Below are 17839 nucleotides of genomic sequence, written 5' to 3'. Positions count from 1 at the left end.
ATCAAGTGGTAATGGACCTCCTAGGCTCGTTTCCTTTGTCTTCTTCCAGGAACAAATGGATTATTGTCACAATTGATTATTTGACGCATTACGCTGAGACGAAGGCATTGCCACGAGGGACCGCATCTGAAGTTACCAGTTTTTTATGGCATCAAATTGGGCTACGGCATGGCGTACCATCATATGTCATTACTGATCGAGGGACATCTTTCACAGCGAAGCTCTTGGATGATATCGTCAGGCTGAGCTACACAAGCTAAACAAAACGCTAGCCGACATGATCTCTATGTACGTGGACGTGCAGCACAAAGCGTGGGACGCATCCTGCCGCACATAACATTTGTGAATAACACTGCAACGCAGGGAACTACACACTTCACGCCATTCCGGCTCGTTTATGGTCGAGATGTCAGAACTATGCTAGACGCCATGATTCTGTATGAGGACATCGACAAGCTCGACCAATTAGCCCTTGACATCAATGAGTACATTCAGCGCGCTGAGGAAGCGTGTCAACTGGCCCGTGTGCACATCAGAACTTAATAGTGCGCAGATACACGGCGGTACAACATCCACAATCGAGAAGTTAATTATGAACCTGGTGACCAAGTTTGGGTTTGGACACCCATTAGGCGGTGAGGTCTTAGTGAGAAACTATTGAAGAAATACTTTGGACCTTACAAAGTACTCAGACGTGTAAGCGACGTGAACTACGAAATGGTTCCAGACAGAGGCTCACCACCATCCCAGCGCAGGTTACCACGCCCAAAGACTGTACACATAGTCTGCCTAAAACCATACTTTACGCGGTGATGCGAATTTTCTTCGTGTGCCAGTGAACTCTTCATGTGAACAGTGAATTTCGTTTACTCCCGATGGCCGGACCCAGGATGCATTTTCTTTCGTGCACTACTTTGTTTAATGTTTATGTTGCCTACTTCGACCCACTGCTGTGCACACTTTTGTTTGAGCATCGGGTCGATGCTCTCTTGGGAGGAGCAGTAATGCCACCTGGTGTTCTGTGCCAGTAAACAGTGAGTCAGTTCTGTGCCGGTGAATGAAGAAGATGAAGACAAGCGACCGGAGACATCCTTCTTTGTGTCTGAGATTTTCACAGTTCCGTCTCCTTGTACGTTTCTTCGAGCTCCTAGCGCGTGACAATATGTTGAAATATGTGTAAAGAGTAATAACACAGGCATCTAGTGTTCTGACTTCATATTTTGGCTGCTGTAGCCATAAATTGAAGCCCTTGCTCTCATGCTTAGCAGCACATTTACATACCATAGTTTTCTTCCGTATAACCTACACAAAGTATACGCACAAAAGGTTCATAGCTAATGTCAGCGTCTGGGCTATACAGAAATTTTAGTATGCCAGTTGTTTTCATGGTACTGTTTCACGATAATACAAAAGAAGTGGCTTTGCGACAGCACGATGGGATGCCCCCACTACTTGTAAGTTATATGCAGAAGTGGTTTGTATGTGAGAAAATACGCTAGCTGCTAAGCCACTGTGATCGTATGTGAGACAATACACCAGCTGCTAAGCCATTGCGATCAGTTTTGTGATGATTATAAGTGGGGAAACGTGACCTCAGGTACCGTGTTTGGTATCCAGTAGCCGGTAGATGCATTGTTTGTATGTGCTCCTTGTTGGTTTACAGCAGTTGTAGAGTGCATCAATTTTTTTGTTTCTGGCACACAGTATAACCATTCCACTCTTTATTCAAAAAAAAAATTTTTTTACACACTATTTTCAGCTCAGGGTTCCCATACCAAGGAATCTGAAGATCAGGGCACGAGATGTCGTCGTCGACTTCGAGAAAAAGGTTAGTTGCATCAGCGACATTTCAAGCAAAGAGTATTTACCGCATTTCCCGAAATATAAGCGTGAAGATTTCTTTCAGTTCTTTGCCTCAATCATCTCCTTCTTCTTTGCAAGAGAGTGTAAGGCCCATTTATGTTTCAATGCAGCAGCAGTGCCATATTTCGAGCTGCCTGGATTTGAGGGGAGGAATGCAAATTTTAGTATTAATATAGCTTTCATAAGGATGCATTTCCAATTATGCTCGGGTCGTATCAGGGTATCAAGCTAGGTGGCTGACGAAAGTAACTTGACCGGCATTCCAGAAAAGAGGCACCAACTCGTATATGCTTGCTTTATGAAGTTCTTTTTTGTGTTATAAATTAAAACTAAGGTTTCTGAATCAAAATGTTACTGGTCACTTTTTCAAACATTGTAAAAAGTGCCTGCATTAACACCTTCGAACCTGCTATCTGTGCATGATATTGCAATAGGAGTGTTCAGTGTCCTGTTTGATCTTTCAGACTTTGCCCGTGTCGCAGTGTAAAAGCGACGGTGTTGCTACAGGTAGATTGCAAGACTGTTTCGCGACATTGCCAGTGCATTTTCAACACTGAAAGTAGTAAAAATCTCTTGCTTATTTAGCCTGCTGAATTTTTAGGCCAAGCGAATGGTAAAGGCAAACTAAACTGGGTCTGGGGAGCTACACATTTGCACGCATGTCGTGCATGTTTCAGGCATCGAACGTTTCTAGTTTAACACAACAGGTTAGCCTGTATGTAGCGACACATTGCTTAATCTGAGGTAATCCTCAAAGTGCACAAAACACCGTGGATGTGCAACTCGTGTAAGCGTCACTAGTATTCCAGTGGGGAACAGAGGGCTAAGGTCTACATCACACTTGTTGTCACTGGGATGCTTGCATTATGTGTGCTGCATTATATAGTTTCCAACCATCATCTCTGCAATAATTCTCACCTATTAATCGTCAGCTGTGGTCTTTCTTATTTATTGTATTTGAGGTGTGCAACGTCACATGTGTTGCAGAAGCTGTTCAGGCTGAAAAGCTGTTTGCACGTAAGTGCATCATGGTGGCGGTTTACTTTGTGGGGGACCTTCAGTCTCTCTGCTGGCTAGAAGGGGCCATGACACAGTTATTCACCAAATTCTAGTTTTCAGTGAAAAATATACGTAAAGGGTCCATTGTGCTTCTGCATATATGAAGAATGGATGGTGAAAGAACTTTATTGCAAAATGAACTCTAGAAGTCGCTAACTGTAAACTTCACCCATCGACGACGACCATCATTTTGCCAAGCCACCAGTGAAATCATTTTCTCCACAGAGTGGAGCCGTCTTCTTTTAACTTAAACTGCAGCGAACTGCTCAATTTTCAATGCCTAGCTGAAGAAAGCCAAATAGCTCCATTGTTCATACAGCTGATCTCAAGACAGAATCATTGTCTGGAATACACAGGCTCGCAAAAGCAAGCGGCTTTTTACGTCACGGCTGGAGAAGGCGCCAGTGTTGTCAACACTCTCAGGCCACTCATATGTTCTTAGAATATCCTTTGTAAATTAAGTGCACAACCAAATGCATAGATATTTCACCAGCTTGTTTCTCAGCACCCAAGTTTTAACCCACGTAACACACGAGAGAATAGCATCTTCCAGTCTGTTTTTCTGCAAATTCAAAACGTGTTGTCTATTCCCCTTGTAAAATATGGCATGTTTGTATAGAAACCATTTGTGTTAGTCATACAAATAGTAATTTCATGTTTAATGCAAAACAAATGGGAATAAAAAGAGGCCATTGTGAATAAGCTGGTCTTTTATATGCAATTTAGTGTACAATTTATTCAGACTCGGTGGAAATCACTGAAGTGTGAATAATCGAGAGTTTGAAAATGAGTATTCACTACGAGAAAAGCACCTTTATTGGCCCTGTGGCCAGAAAAACTTGTCACTGCATGTCTGCATGATCACAGGGAACCAAGACCAAGTATTTCAGCCAATGTTTGGCTGTCACTGTAGGTTATAGCTGTTGTAGGTTGTACAGTTTGTGCAAAATCTGCATTTGATAATTATGGTGTGGGGGGCGCCTGTGCTGGTCAAGTCCCTGACGGATGATCTCGTCGTTGCCCACCACCGCGAAAACTTCTAAACAACATTGGAATGGGGTCGGCTGCCTGCAATCTGAGGAATAAATGTGGCTTTTTTCGCCGTCGTCTGTGTGTTGTAGCTGCTCCACTACTTCGTTGGTACTGACAGTGTGAATGGAACTGGTGTAGTCAGAGCTATTTCAGTGGCTCAGGCAGGTGAGACTTCGCACTTCAAGCAACACAAAAGAGCGATAAGCAGATCAGGCCTAGCTGCAGAAACAACAGACAAGAAGATTCTAAAATGCCTAAAGGGAAAATTGGCAGGCTAGTTTATGCTGCAGTGCACGTGTTTCTGTCCTTTCTTTTTTTGCCCATTTTGTGCTTGCAGCTATTTCGAATGTCGCAGTGAGCCGACTCTGAGCATGGCTTATCTTTTTGGTCGTAGTAGCTGTACAATGGATGCTAGACTTGCTTAAGCCAAGAAACAGCCATTACGTTAGCCAAAACACATAGCCTTCAAGATCGACAGACGTAGTTTCTTCATTGAGGTTTACATTGAATCGAACTCCAGCCATGACCAGTGCAACCCTGCAACTTTTCAGTGCTCGCAACCTAGTGACAACATTGTAAACATTGCGGACAGCTGGCCGTGATGTTCGACGCCTCACTCAATCAGCCAGCTGGAGTCTGAAAAATTGAACGGCTCACAGCCATCTGAATTTTCAGTCGTGGAGGAAGAAGAGGAAAAAAAAAAAAAAAACAGAAGAACAAGGAGGTTAGCCAGTTCTTAGTTTAGTTGGCCACTCTGTGCGGGGAAAAGGGACGAAGAGAGTAAAACATGACAGAAAAGAGAGTTTGCAAAAAGATGAAAAGCAAACAAAGGAAAGAATAATATGGTAAAACGACACTGTTTATAGTCTATCACTGAGACCGGTTGTCCTAAAAAAGTGCAGCAACCTTCTTGGTGCCTTGGGTGCCGAAGATGGTGTCAGCCAGAGTTATAAAACCGACCCGTTCCTCCGACAATGGGCAATTTTCATGTCTATCTAGTACTTCAGATCTTTTCTTGACGCACTTAAGCGAGGACACTCACACAGAAGATGGGTGATAAACAGACATATCCGAATTTTCAGCATCCAAATAAACGGTCGGCAACTGTATTTTCTTCCTTTTTATTTAATTTTTTTTGGGTCGGAGTGTTTGTTTTAGCACACAAATTTCAAAGTGCTAAAGTTGAAGAAAGCAGTCACAGATGGTGTCACAAGCGCCACTGTTGCCATGTATATTTTCGCTCTGATATTCCATTAACATTAATATGCTTATGTACTAGATAAAAACAAAATTTTGCAAACGTTGGTGGACTATATACTTTCTTGTATATACTATAAGATTTGAGTAGCCAGCTACTTCAATATGTGTTGTGTTATCAAATCTCTGCTGCAGCGACCCCATTTTTTCGGTGAAGATAACATGCTAGAGGACTATGCACTTCAGTGTAGGGGCATGCTAAAAATAAATTTAAAAAAAACACCGAGTGGTGAAAATTTTTTGGAGCTCATTACGGCATTCCTCGTAATCATATATTAGTTTGGGATGTAAAATCCTAACGGTTATCTTATAATGCTTCAAGGTATGCTACACCGTGACCGTTTACTTTTTTGGCCACAATTTTTTGTAATGGTTACAGTTGAAAAAGTCCTAACTGTTTTTCCCCGTCCCCTGCACAGCACCTGAAAGTTGGTCTCAAGGGCTTTCCACTGATCATCGATGGTGACCTGTTCAACGAGATCAAGCTGGAAGAGTCTTGCTGGATCCTCGAGGATTCCAAGACCATCCTAGTCACAATGGAAAAAGTGAGTGCCGTGATGGTTGGAGGAATAATAATTTGCATCAAGCCTGTTGCCCGCTGCTTGTAGCCACAGTTTACCAGTGCTCAAGTCATTGAGGTACATGCGGTTTTTCCGAACACATAAAAGGGGCCCTGCAGCACTTATTCAGCATGGTCATTTAATGCTGCTGATCAATATTCAAGAACCCTTAGAGCACGAGAGCCAGACATAGCACGGCAAGCGGTCTGGAATTTACAATTAATTTTCAGTCGTAGAAATATGGCCATTTTCTTTCTACAAATGCTGCCATACACCCTTGTGACCACGTCACATGCCAAAGTTCACTGTCGTTGGCTGTTTCTCTTCTTTCTACAAATGATGCCATTTACCCTTGTGACCGCACCACGTACCAAAGTAAACTGTCATTGGCTGATTTGAACATCGTGAGGTGCTCAATTACCAAGGCTGCCATGTGCCCTCGTGCTCGCCATCATGCTGAGAGTAAGCAGTGCTTTTGAAGAAAAAAAAAGTGCTCAAGGGCATCACGCTTTGTGACATAGCTTCTTTGCCACATGCCAACCCTTCCTGCTTAGTTTTACTTTCTCATTTGGATGAGAGAAGGCAATCCCAGCGTGCGACAAATCTCTAGCTCTGCTTGTAATTGGCTGTTTATAAAGATTGATGTGACATTCGATTCACTAAGCAATAGCCTCCTTTAAACAGCCATTTAATCGTCACTAGGAAAAAGTGTTGCAAGGCCATTTAGATTGCATGCCGTGCTGGAGAGAACGGCTGCCGAAAAAGGAGCAGCGTCTTTTATATATATATATATATATATATATATATATATATATATATATATATATATATATATATATATATATATATAGAGAGAGAGAGAGAGAGAGAGAGAGAGAGAGAGAGAGAGAGGGGTTGAATCTGAAGTCTGCTCATGTTTGAAGCATGGTACCCGCTATAGTAGTGGCTTGGCTGAACTCCGATGGTGGCAAAGGGCAATAAATACTGGTGTATTTAGATTTAGGTGCACTTCGAATAACCTGAGACTTGAAAACCAATCCGTAGTCGACCCCCTAGGCATGCATCATCATGGTTATGCCGTGTAGAACGTCGCAAATAATAGAGCACGGTGGATGGAGAGGATGCATGCAAACACTTTCCTGCATCGTATTGTGCACTTACACTGGGTGTGATTATATATCGTTTGATAGGTCGAGTGGGAATAGTGGTCGACCCCCAAAGCATGGGTGAAAAAGAAAAGAAATGGCCATAAGTTGCTGAAATGTGTTTTGTATTCGCAACGGCACTCTCGGCCCACCTTCAAAGATGTTTGTCACTGGACTTCAGTGCCATCGAGCAAGTTGTTGATGCGCCAATTCTTCAAGAAAGTTTGCTCCATGGCATCTGGCAGGGAACAATGACCACGGAAGGAAGGAAGGAAAAGCGTTCACCATAAAAAACCCATGCATAGTCTGAGGTTTTTTATAGATTTTATGATGCGAAATTTCTGCCTCGTGCTGTATTTGAATTCCAAGAATATTTCGCCGGGATTCACAGTTTTGGTTTCGGTATTGCGTGGTGCTCTATCATCATAATCAGGCTTCTGCGTTGGGTAAGCTAGCTCTGCAGGCAACAGTAGTCATTGGAAACGCATGGCACACTCCACTACAGCCTCCTCTGTCAGGTCTGCGAGAGCGGTATTCTGCTGCCCTTATAAGAAAGGTGTTCTCTGTTGCCTAAACCATCGGCAGCTAATGGTTTTGGCAATCACCCTTGATGGTACTGTGGATACATGTACTGTGGGAGGATATCTATGGCTTGGGAGTTTCGGAAGAAGTGAATCAAGCAACAATGAATGAGTGCTTAAACAAATGTATTCAGTTTCTGTTCCTCTCTGGCTTTGTTTGGGTGAAAGCTTTTTTTCTCACATTTGCTATTCCTGAAATGCACCTCTGACAATGTGTAGGTCCGATCTTTACGCAGCTTTTTTTATGGTGTTATTAGGAAGGCGTTTGTGTTGCGAGCCCAGCTTGGTTCACAAGTGCCAACTAGCAGTACTGGCTGCCCGCCGGACGCCACAGGCACTTTCTGCCCTGCATGCCTTGTTGATCAAACTGATTTGATCCTCAAGGTATCGCTGGCCAGCATCTCCCCACCGCTCCAAACTTGTCATAAAGAGAGCACCTAGTTGTAGACAGGTTGTCTATAGGAGCCACTGCTTGTGACCCAGCTGCAGGTGGAGGCCTCTGCGAGTGTCCCATCAAGATGTTCAGGTGGTTGCGAAACATCCATTCTTGGTACTCCACCCATATAAAGTCCTTGAAAGGCTTGGTTTCCACGTAGTTTAACGTCTTAAAGGTAGACTTCGTGCAATCTAGTATAATTATGTGGTTCACTTTACCAGCAGAGTGTGCGTCTTGCAGCTTCAGACAAGCTACTGCGAAATGCGTCCAATATCAGCATACTGTATAGATACAGCATTGAACTAAGTCAACAGTTCCAGACCATACGAATTCGTTCCAGCATTATGGATTGATCTATGCACCTTTATTTTCTTCATAAAAACAACAACAGCATTGTCTTGCCTTTAAACATAGAACGGGGGGGGAGCTTTCTGCCCTTTGTTCTGCATGCCAGCATGACAATGAAGCATGACTGCTGGTCACCCCATGGCAAGAGCTTGACATCCCTGGAGCTGCGCTTCGTAATCGTTGTAGTCAAAGTTTTGTCGTATGATGCAGGATTTTCATTCGCACGGTCTGTGTCACATCGTCTAGTTGTCTAGTTAACTCTAACACTACCACGGGGAAAGGGGTTGTTTTACTAGGTATCAAAAACAATTTTTTGCGGCTAGATAATAATGCCTTATTTACATGGTTTGGTACCCAACTGTAGCTAAAAAAAAATGGTCTGTCGAATAACATAGGCATTGCATATACATTTATTACACACATTAAGGGGGGACACGACGAAAAAACGCCCAAATGCCGTATATACTCGTGTAAGGGCCGCCCTCGTGTAAGGGCCGCACCCCAACTTTGAAAGCGGATATTTCGAAAAAAAAAAAACAAAAGTTCAAAATGTCCCGCCAGAAAAGTGTAGTTAGTTCATTTACAGCCAGATGGCGCTGCACGCTTTTCCGCTTTTATTCTACTTCCGCCGACGCGCCGACCACGCTGTTGACAGCGCGCCGCCATATTTGCCTTGTGCGGCCTCTTTGTTGGCATCGTTCCTAGCATCGTGTCGATACGTTGGCAGCGCGACTTCAGATCGGTGTCGTCGGTGTCACTTTGTTGGTTGTAGTGAACCCTGCAGAAGCCAGCGCACGTGACGGACGATGGGCCGGCATCTGAGATCATTCACTGCAGCATTTAAGCTGCAAGTGATTGACTATGCCGAGGAGCACGGGAAGCGGGAAGCTGGACGAAAGTACGACGTCGATGAGAAGCGCGTGCGTTACTGGATGAATCAGAAAGATGCCCTCGCCGCTACTAACAGGAGCCGAAAGGCGTTTCGCGGGAAAAAGTGCAAGTACCCGCAACTCGAAAGCGAGCTCGTCAACTACGTCGTCGACACACGAAGGGACGGCTACGCCGTATCGACTGACATGATACGCGTCAAAGCCCTCAGCATCGCTCGCCACATGGAAATACCCCCGGCACAATTCAAGGCAAGTCGGGGCTGGGCTACGCGGTTTATGAACCGTAACCAGCTTTCTATTCGGCGCCGAACGACGATTTGCCAAAAACTGCCGCGCGAGTACGAAGACCACGTCATTAAGTTTCATCGCTTCGTGAATGCTCTCAGGAGGGAGCATGAATACGACCTGTCCCAAATTGGGAATGCGGACCAGACACCTGTGTGGTTCGATGCACCGGAAAGCACCACAGTGGATTTAAAAGGTGCGAAAAGTGTGTCTGTGCGCACGACTGGTGCAGAACGCCAAAGGTGCACTGTGATGTTGTGCATCACGGCAGACGGCAGGAGGCTTCCGCCGTACGTCGTATTTAAAAGGAAGACTCTCCCAAAAGAGAAGTTCCCTCAGGGAATCGTCGTACGTGCGCAAGAGAAGGGCTGGATGTCCGAGGAACTGGTCGTTGACTGGATTAAGACCGTCTGGGCAAACAGACCTGGAGGGCTGTTACAACGGAAAGCCCTCCTTGTTTTGGACAGCTTTAGGGGCCACTTGACCGACCGCGTCAAGAACCGAGTTGCCGCAACTCGTACGGACTTGGCCGTCATTCCCGGTGGCCTGACGAGTGTGCTGCAGCCGCTCGACGTATGCGTCAACAGACCATTCAAAGTGGAATTTCGCCGATGTTACTCTGAATGGATGGCTGGAGGCGTCCACGAGAAGACCCCTACAGGACGGCTGAAGCGGGCGTCGCTCCAACAGGTGTGTGAATGGATTTTGAATGCGTGGCGTGCCATGTCAGTAGAAGTAGTTGCTAAAAGCTTCAAGGTAACGGGAATTTCGAACTCCATGAACGGCACCGAAGATGACCGTCTCTGGGAAGACGCCGAGGCGAGCTCCTCCGAGAACGAGGACAGCGAAATGGAATCCGAATAAAAACATTTCTGGCATGTCATTTGTGACTCTTGCACTCTGCTACTGTTGCATAAACAGTACAGACCTTTGGCCTGTACTGCCTGTACTAAATCGGCCTGATTCGTGTAAGGGCCGCACCTAGCAAAATTTTCGAAAAAAAAGTGCGGCCCTTACACGAGTATATACGGTGCTTGGCGACGAAAAAACGCCCAAATAATCGGTTTTTCAGTTAAGTAATTTTCGTTATCTTTGTATTGCTACATGCATGCATGTAGCTATTTTAGGGGGCGATGCAAGTGTGTGCCTGACGAGGAAGACGACGGATTGTCTCCGCTCGATCGCTGGTGGACCGGTCACGCCATTACCGCTGGTTTTAAATACATCTATTCCCCAGCCTCGTTGATACGGCATCTCTTCTTTTCCGTAACATATTTGGTGGAAGTGGAATGTTTCCTTTCTTCACCATGAAGCTTCGAAGTGGCCGCACCGTTTAGTCTCCGGTCATGGCTACCAGTGACAACCCTTCAGCGTCTCCATCTGTAGCTCCAGCCACTACATACCTGACGATGCCCTACCCCGTGATCCCGGTACATTCTCCGCACAACCTGGGCTTGACGTTGACTACTGGCTCCATGTGTACGAGCTGGTTAGCCAGACACACCGATGGGACCCTGCCATCATGCTCGCCAACGTAATATTTTACTTGGACGGCACCCCACGGGTCTGGTTCGACGCACATGAGACCGAGCTCACCAGCTGGGATACCTTCAAGGAGCGACTACGCGACATCTTTGGCAACCCGTCGGGTCGCCAAATGGAAGTGCCAAAAGAACTCGCCACTCATGTGCAATCCTCGACTGAGTCTTATGTCTCGTACATACAGGACGTGCACGCGTTGTGCCGGAAAGTAAACGAACGAATGACAGAGAGTGACAAGGTGGGCCACATACTCAAGGGCATCGTGGACGACGCCTTCAGCTTGATCGTGTACACCAAACTCACGACCGTATATATATTTATTAAGGAATGCCGCCGCTTGAAATGTCCAAAAGCGCCGTGCTCTGCCTCAATTTACGCGGCTACCAAACACGGCTGTTACATCAACCTGCATCGATCTCGGTGCCGCACCACCCATGCAGGACAGCGTGACACTTATAGTTCCACGGGAGCTTGAGGCATCAAGTCCGGCACCATTTCCTCCACTTTCACTCGACCATGGTGCCGCACAAACGCCTCCGGCGGTCTCCGCTATTCAAGCCGTCGTGAGGCAGGAAATTGCAAAGCTCGGTTTTCCTGTGGTTTGCTCTGTGTCCCGACCCACATCCAGAACAATGACGATTAATGCACCACGCCATGACTCACATTTTTTTCCGCGATCCCACAATCCGACGGAATGGAGAACTGCAGACGACAAACCGATCTGCTTCCGCTGCTGCCGAGTTGGCCACATCTCCCGCTACTGCCACAGCACCTGGACGCCCTCAAACTGGAGCCTATTTTGCTCTTCTCGCCCATACAAGGACTCTCGTCGGTATTCCCCCAGTCATGTGTACCCTTCTTCCAATGTCCCTAACAGCCGCTCCACCGCACGTTCGCCATCACCTTAACGCCGCTGATCCCCATCGCCCCAACCACGCTGCTTTCCGTCGCCGATCAACTATGGATTTTCTCAGACGGAAAACTAGACCATGCAGCTCCGGGAAGTAGTGCTGCATCAATTGCGACCGATTCAAATCCTCAGTTGACGCTCCCCACTAATACGAACTTGATTGAGGTGTATGTGGACGGTATTTTTTTTATGACGTTAGTTGATACCGGAGCTCAAGTGTCCATAATGAGTGCTCATCTGTGTCGCCTACTCAAAAAAGTCCTCACGCCTGCAGCGACTAAAGCTCTCCGTGTCGCTGATGGTGAAACTGGCCATCACTGGAATGTGTACCGCTCGTGTTAGCATTGCCGGCAGCCATGTCCTCGTTTTATTTACCGTGCTTGAAAATTGCTCTCACGACCTAATCTTTGGCATGGACTTCCTATCAGCGCATTCTGCCCTGATCGATTGTGGCGCCGGTGCTCTCTGCCTAGAACTTCTCTTCTCCTGGATTCTCACCCTGAACTCCCGAACAGCCTGTGCACCACTGACTTCCTCCGGATACCACCTAAAGCTCTCACATTTGTTGAATTGGCAACACCCTTTCTCATGCTCGACTGTGATTATATCGTGAAGCCGATTCCTGATGTTCTCCTGGCACGTGACGTAAATGTCCCACTCTCCGTCGTAACCATGGCCTCTGACTGAACATATTTACCTGTTATCAGTTTCGGTTTCATAAAACAAGTGCTACTCGAAGGAATTTCGGTCGCCACGCTAAGACCCTTAATTGACGACCACGTCACCTGTTTTCCAGCGGACATATGTTCTGATCACGCACATCACTCGCAGAATGCCACGTGCCTTGATGCAACCTTAAGCTCCATGATCGCCCCGGACGTCAAACCTGAGTAGTCAGCGGCGCTATGCCGCCTTCTGGCTTCATACCGCGACATATTCGACATCGACAGCTGTCCATTCGGCCAGACTTCACTTGGCAAGCACCGCATTAACACAGGTTTTCCTCCCATTCATCGGCGACCATACTGGGTGTCTGCCACCGAGCGTAAAGTAATTCAACAAGAAGTTGCCAAGATGCTAGCCAAAGGAATTATTGAACCCTCTTCGAGCCCTTGGGCGTCCCCCGTTGTGCTCGTTAAAAAGAAAGATGGCACGTGGGGCTTCTGCGTGGGTTACCGCCATCTGAATAGAATCGCGAAAAAGGTCGTTTATCCTTTACCCCACATTGATGACGCTCTCGATTGTTTCCATGGCGCCCGATACTTTTCTTCAATAGACCTATGTTCCAGCTACTGGTAAATTGCTGTCGACGAAAAATACCAAGAGAAGACTGCATTTGTAACTTCGGATGACCTATATCAGTTCAAGGTTATGCTGTTTGGGCTATGCAACACCCCAGCCACGTTTGAGCGCATGATGGACCCTCTGCTACAAGGGTTCAAATGGTCAACATGTCTTTGTTATCTTGACGACGTCGTCATATATTCCCCAACATTTGAGACCCACCTTCAGCGTTTGTCAGCTATTCTCGACATATTCCGCACTGCAGGCTTTCATTTAAACTTGTCGAAGTGCCACTTCGGACGCCGGCAAATTACAGTGTTGGGCCACCTTGTCGAGGCCTCTGGTGTGCAGCCGGACCCCGAGAAAATTCATGCAGTCACCAGTTTTCCTGTACCCCAGTCAGTCAAAGACATCCGGAGCTTTGTAGGACTTTGTTCCTATTTTAGAAAGTTTGTGAAAGATTTCGCAACCATCGCTCGACTCCTCACTCGGCTTCTGAAGAAAGACGTCACATTTACGTGGGGTACCGACCAAGCTGCTGCTTTTTCTCACCTAATCACGCTACTGACGACCCCACCTATATTGGCTAACTTTGATCCATCCACTCCGACCGAAGTTCGAACCGATGCTAGTGGTCACGAAATTGGAGCCGTCCTAGCCCAATGCCAACGGGGACACGACTGAGTTGTCACCTACGCTAGCCGCCTCCTCACAGCTGCTGAGCGCAAGTATTCGGTTAAAGAGCGTGAATGTTTTGCTCTTGTTTGGGCAGTCTCAAAGTTCCGCCCATATTTATATGGCACAAATTTCTCTGTGATAACTGACCAAAATGCGCTATGGTGGCTTACATCGCTGTGGGATCCTACTGGCCGGCTCGGGCGCTGTAGCTCGGGCGTGTAGCTCGGGCGTGTAGGTATACTGTTGCTCTGCGACTGCAACAATATACCTACACGGTGACGTTCAAGTCCGGACGCTTACATCAGGACGCACATGTTAAAGAACTTCCGGAGCCCTCCACTACGGCATCTCTCATAATCATATGGGGGTTTTGGGACGTTAAACCCCACATACCAACCAACCTACATCAGGACACAGACTGTTTCGCTACCCGGTTGCTGAGTCGAGCACTATGCCTGACACTGACACCGAGTCTTGCATCTTTTCTCTTTCGCAAATGACATGCATCGGTGACGAGCAGCGCCATGATGCGTCCTTGCGTGCTATTATTGAGCGCCTTGAATCACCATCGTCTAATCAGTCCAATCGCTCATTCGTGCTCCACGACGGTGTATTATACTGCCGAAGTTTTGAGCCGGATGGACCGGCCCTGCTGCTTGTCATTCCAAAACACCTTCGCTCTGAAGTTCTACATGGGCTTCATGACCTTCCGACTGCTGGTCACCTGGGTGTGTCGCGCACTTATGACCGAATACGGCGATGCTTCTTTTGGCCAGGGCTTGCACGCTAAGTCGGAAGATACCTTGCGGCTTGTGAAAAATGTCAGCGCCGCAAAACACCATCGACACTTTCCGCCGTACGTCTTCAACCACTTGACAAAACGGTTCTTCCGCGTTGGCTGGGACCTACTTGGCCCTTTCCCCTTGTCTTCCTCGGGTAACAAGTGGATAGCCGTGGCCGCCGACTACGCCACGCGTTATGCCATCACACGAGCTCTACCAACAAGCTGTGCCACAGATGTCGCGGACTTCCTCCTCAAGGATGTGATTTTGCAACACAGAACCTTACGGCAGCTGCTTACAGACCATGGCCGCACCTTTTTGTCGAAAGTCATAGCCGACATCTTGCAGTCCTGTATAATGAGACACAAGCTGACTACGTCATACCATCCGCAAACCAATAGACTCACGGAGCGTCTAAATCGAACTTTTACAGACATGCTCATTAAGTATGTTTCTACCAACCACACCGACTGGTATCTCGCGTTGCTGTACGTCACATTTGCCTATAATTCTTCACGCCATGACACTGCCGGTTACTCTCCATTTTTTCTGCTGTTTGGCCGAGAACCAACATTGCCTCCAAACACCGTTATATCGTCCCCTGGAGTACCGACCAGCGAATATGCCATGAACGCTATCACTCGGGCCGCTCACGCACGAAAGATCACCCGTACTCACCTTCTGACCTCGCAAGAGAAGCAACAGCGTTTGTATGACCAACGACACTGCAATGTACACTTTCCGCCCGGTTCTTTCGTCCTGCTCTGGTCTCCGACCCGTCAAGTTGGCTTGTCAGAAAAACTGCTCACTTGCTACACAGGTTCATACCGAATCCTTCGTTTGGTTAGTCCTGTAACATATGAAACTAGTCCTGCCATCCCGTCGCCTTCATGTGCCCAACAGGCTACCGATATTGTACATGTTGCGCGCTTGAAGCCCTAAAACTCTCCTAATGATGGTGACATTTAGATGGGCCGATACAGCGCTTGTGCCGCCGGGAGTTATGCTACATGCATGCATATTGATATTCAAGGGGGCGACGCGCGTGTGTGCCAAATGAGGAAGACTAAGAATTGTCTCTGCTTGATCGCTGGTGGATCGGTCACGCCATTATTGCTGGTTTACAGTGACTGTTCTTTTCCGTAAAAATATCATCCAGCACCTGCCAGTAAAAAATGAACTCGAAATGACGCGTCGTTGAGCCAAATAATATTGTGTTTATTCATCCCAGAATTCGGTTTCGCTTACAAAATCGCCGAAAACAGCCCCCTTTTGTGCTGCTAATATCGCACTAACCACTCATCTGATCGCGGTCAGCTTAGTCTCGTTTGAAAGAGCTTCTTTTGAGCTCGCTTTTCCGCCAGGAACGAACCTTCAATGCTGCAGCCAGTCTGCGCTACCATGCAAAAATAAGTGACAAAACCGTGCGGTATCATTGGTCCATAGCAGTCACATGTGTAAACAGTGGCTTGTGATTGGAGCGTGGGGACTCACAACGATGGTGATCATGCGCGCGTGGCCGCAAACACGCGCGTTGTCACCGCCATTTTGGCAGTTTTGTTGTTTTGCAGTCGAAATCGAGATGCCGAACCATGCACGAAAGCTCCGCACACTTCACAAATTCGGCAAGCGCAGGAAAAAATGTGCTGTGCAGCCCAAGGAGTCCTCGCAGCCAGCGCAGGCTACGTCGGCAGAGCCGAGCGGGACAGGTGACCGACAGTCGCCGTGATACCGCAGCCCGACACAAAGGCAGCCTTCGATCGCTACAACTTCTACCAGTAGCGACACGCACTCAGGGTGCCATAAATCATCACAACAGCCGACGAAGATAGCTGCAGATCTCGGCGAAAGAGCGCAATGGATTTTGCGACGAAGCGGCGTTGCAACACAAGCGATCGCGACGGCGATTACGGTGCCGTCGGAATCAGCTGATTGCGATGATACTGCAACAAGGTGCCAGGAAACAACGCCGCCGCTTGTGATTAAGACAGCAGAGAATGCTGCTGCAGCAAATCTCGCAGTCAGAGAAAGCGTGGTGGCGACTTCGACCGCTGCCTGCAGTACCTCAAGTATGCGCAATCGAGCTGCGAGGATAGACGCAACATTTTTGACATCGGCTGACTGAGAACTCATCGAGCGTCGTGCCCAGCAAAAAGCAGCGGAACCTTCCTCAGTCTTGACAACCGATCACAAAATGAGTGTTCTCGCAAGTCAGCGCGGCACCGAAAGTTAGTCGGCCCCAAGGTATACCATGGTTGACCTCGACATGGTGAACAGTTTATTAAACGAACAATCTGCTTGCCGAGTGTGCCGTGGTCAGTTGACTATCGAACATAATGCGCGCGAGTACGGCGTAGCCGTTAAGCGGAAGCTTCACTGCAGCAACTGCGGAGAAGTTGGTTCGAAATGGAGCTCGCGACGGGGTGGTGGCAGCAGTAACTGCAACCCATTCGAAAACTTAGTTCGCAAGGCACGTGCGGTTCAGAGCTCTGGGAATGGTCAGACAGCTGTCAATGACATCTTTGCCACTATCGGTGTTTTACATTGGGGCCTTCTCACGAAAACGTACCAAGAGTACTTGAAAAAGAAGCTTCAGCCAGCAGCAACGAGAGCTTGTGCCGACCAAGTGTGCCACAGTGGTAAAGTGCCTCTACAAGGAACTCAATTTCGGCGACCCTGGAAATATTGCTGTCTCTTTTGATGGAAGCTGGCACACAAGAGGACACACCTCTCACATTGGAACAGCCACTGTGATTGAGTTTTTTTTTTCAGGTTATGAGCTAGACTATGTTGTTATTTCTAATTTTTGCCTCGGCTGTGAATGTGGTTCAAAACCTGAGAACCCAGAATACTCTGAATGGAAAGCCAAGCATTCATGCTAAAAAAATACCTTATGCAAGGCTGGCCAAATGGAATTAGAGGCAGCAATGATTTTATTTCAGCGCTCCCCCTCGCTTCATGGCCTCAAGTACACCACCATGCTTTGTGAGTGAACTGTGCAGTGAAAAACAGCTGAAAGAAATCGACGGTCCGAACGAAGTATCGACTGTTGGTGTAGTCGCAGATCATGCTGGTCACTTGTGCAGTGAAAAACAGCTGGAAGAAATTGACGGTCCGTACGAAGCATCGACAATACTCGCAAGCGCGCCTCCAACTTCCACTTCTGGGTTTTATCTTGGAAGACACT

General features: G+C 47.3%; 1 protein-coding gene across 1 annotated transcript in view; it reads left to right on the top strand.

The window, feature by feature from the left end:
• nudC (nuclear distribution C, dynein complex regulator) overlaps positions 1 to 17839 on the top strand; it is a 53114-nt gene that overhangs the window by 14536 nt on the left and 20739 nt on the right. The window contains exons 6-7 of the mRNA XM_037425502.2: positions 1760 to 1828; positions 5631 to 5756. Of these exons, the coding sequence (XP_037281399.2) occupies positions 1760 to 1828; positions 5631 to 5756 (195 nt within the window). The remainder of the gene's footprint in view (positions 1 to 1759; positions 1829 to 5630; positions 5757 to 17839) is intronic.

Source organism: Rhipicephalus microplus, chromosome 5 (assembly GCF_043290135.1).
Source record: "Rhipicephalus microplus isolate Deutch F79 chromosome 5, USDA_Rmic, whole genome shotgun sequence".
Taxonomy (NCBI): Eukaryota; Metazoa; Arthropoda; class Arachnida; order Ixodida; family Ixodidae; genus Rhipicephalus; species Rhipicephalus microplus.
The sequence above is the reverse complement of the archived record's forward strand: the minus strand, read 5'-3'. Positions and strand labels throughout refer to the sequence as shown.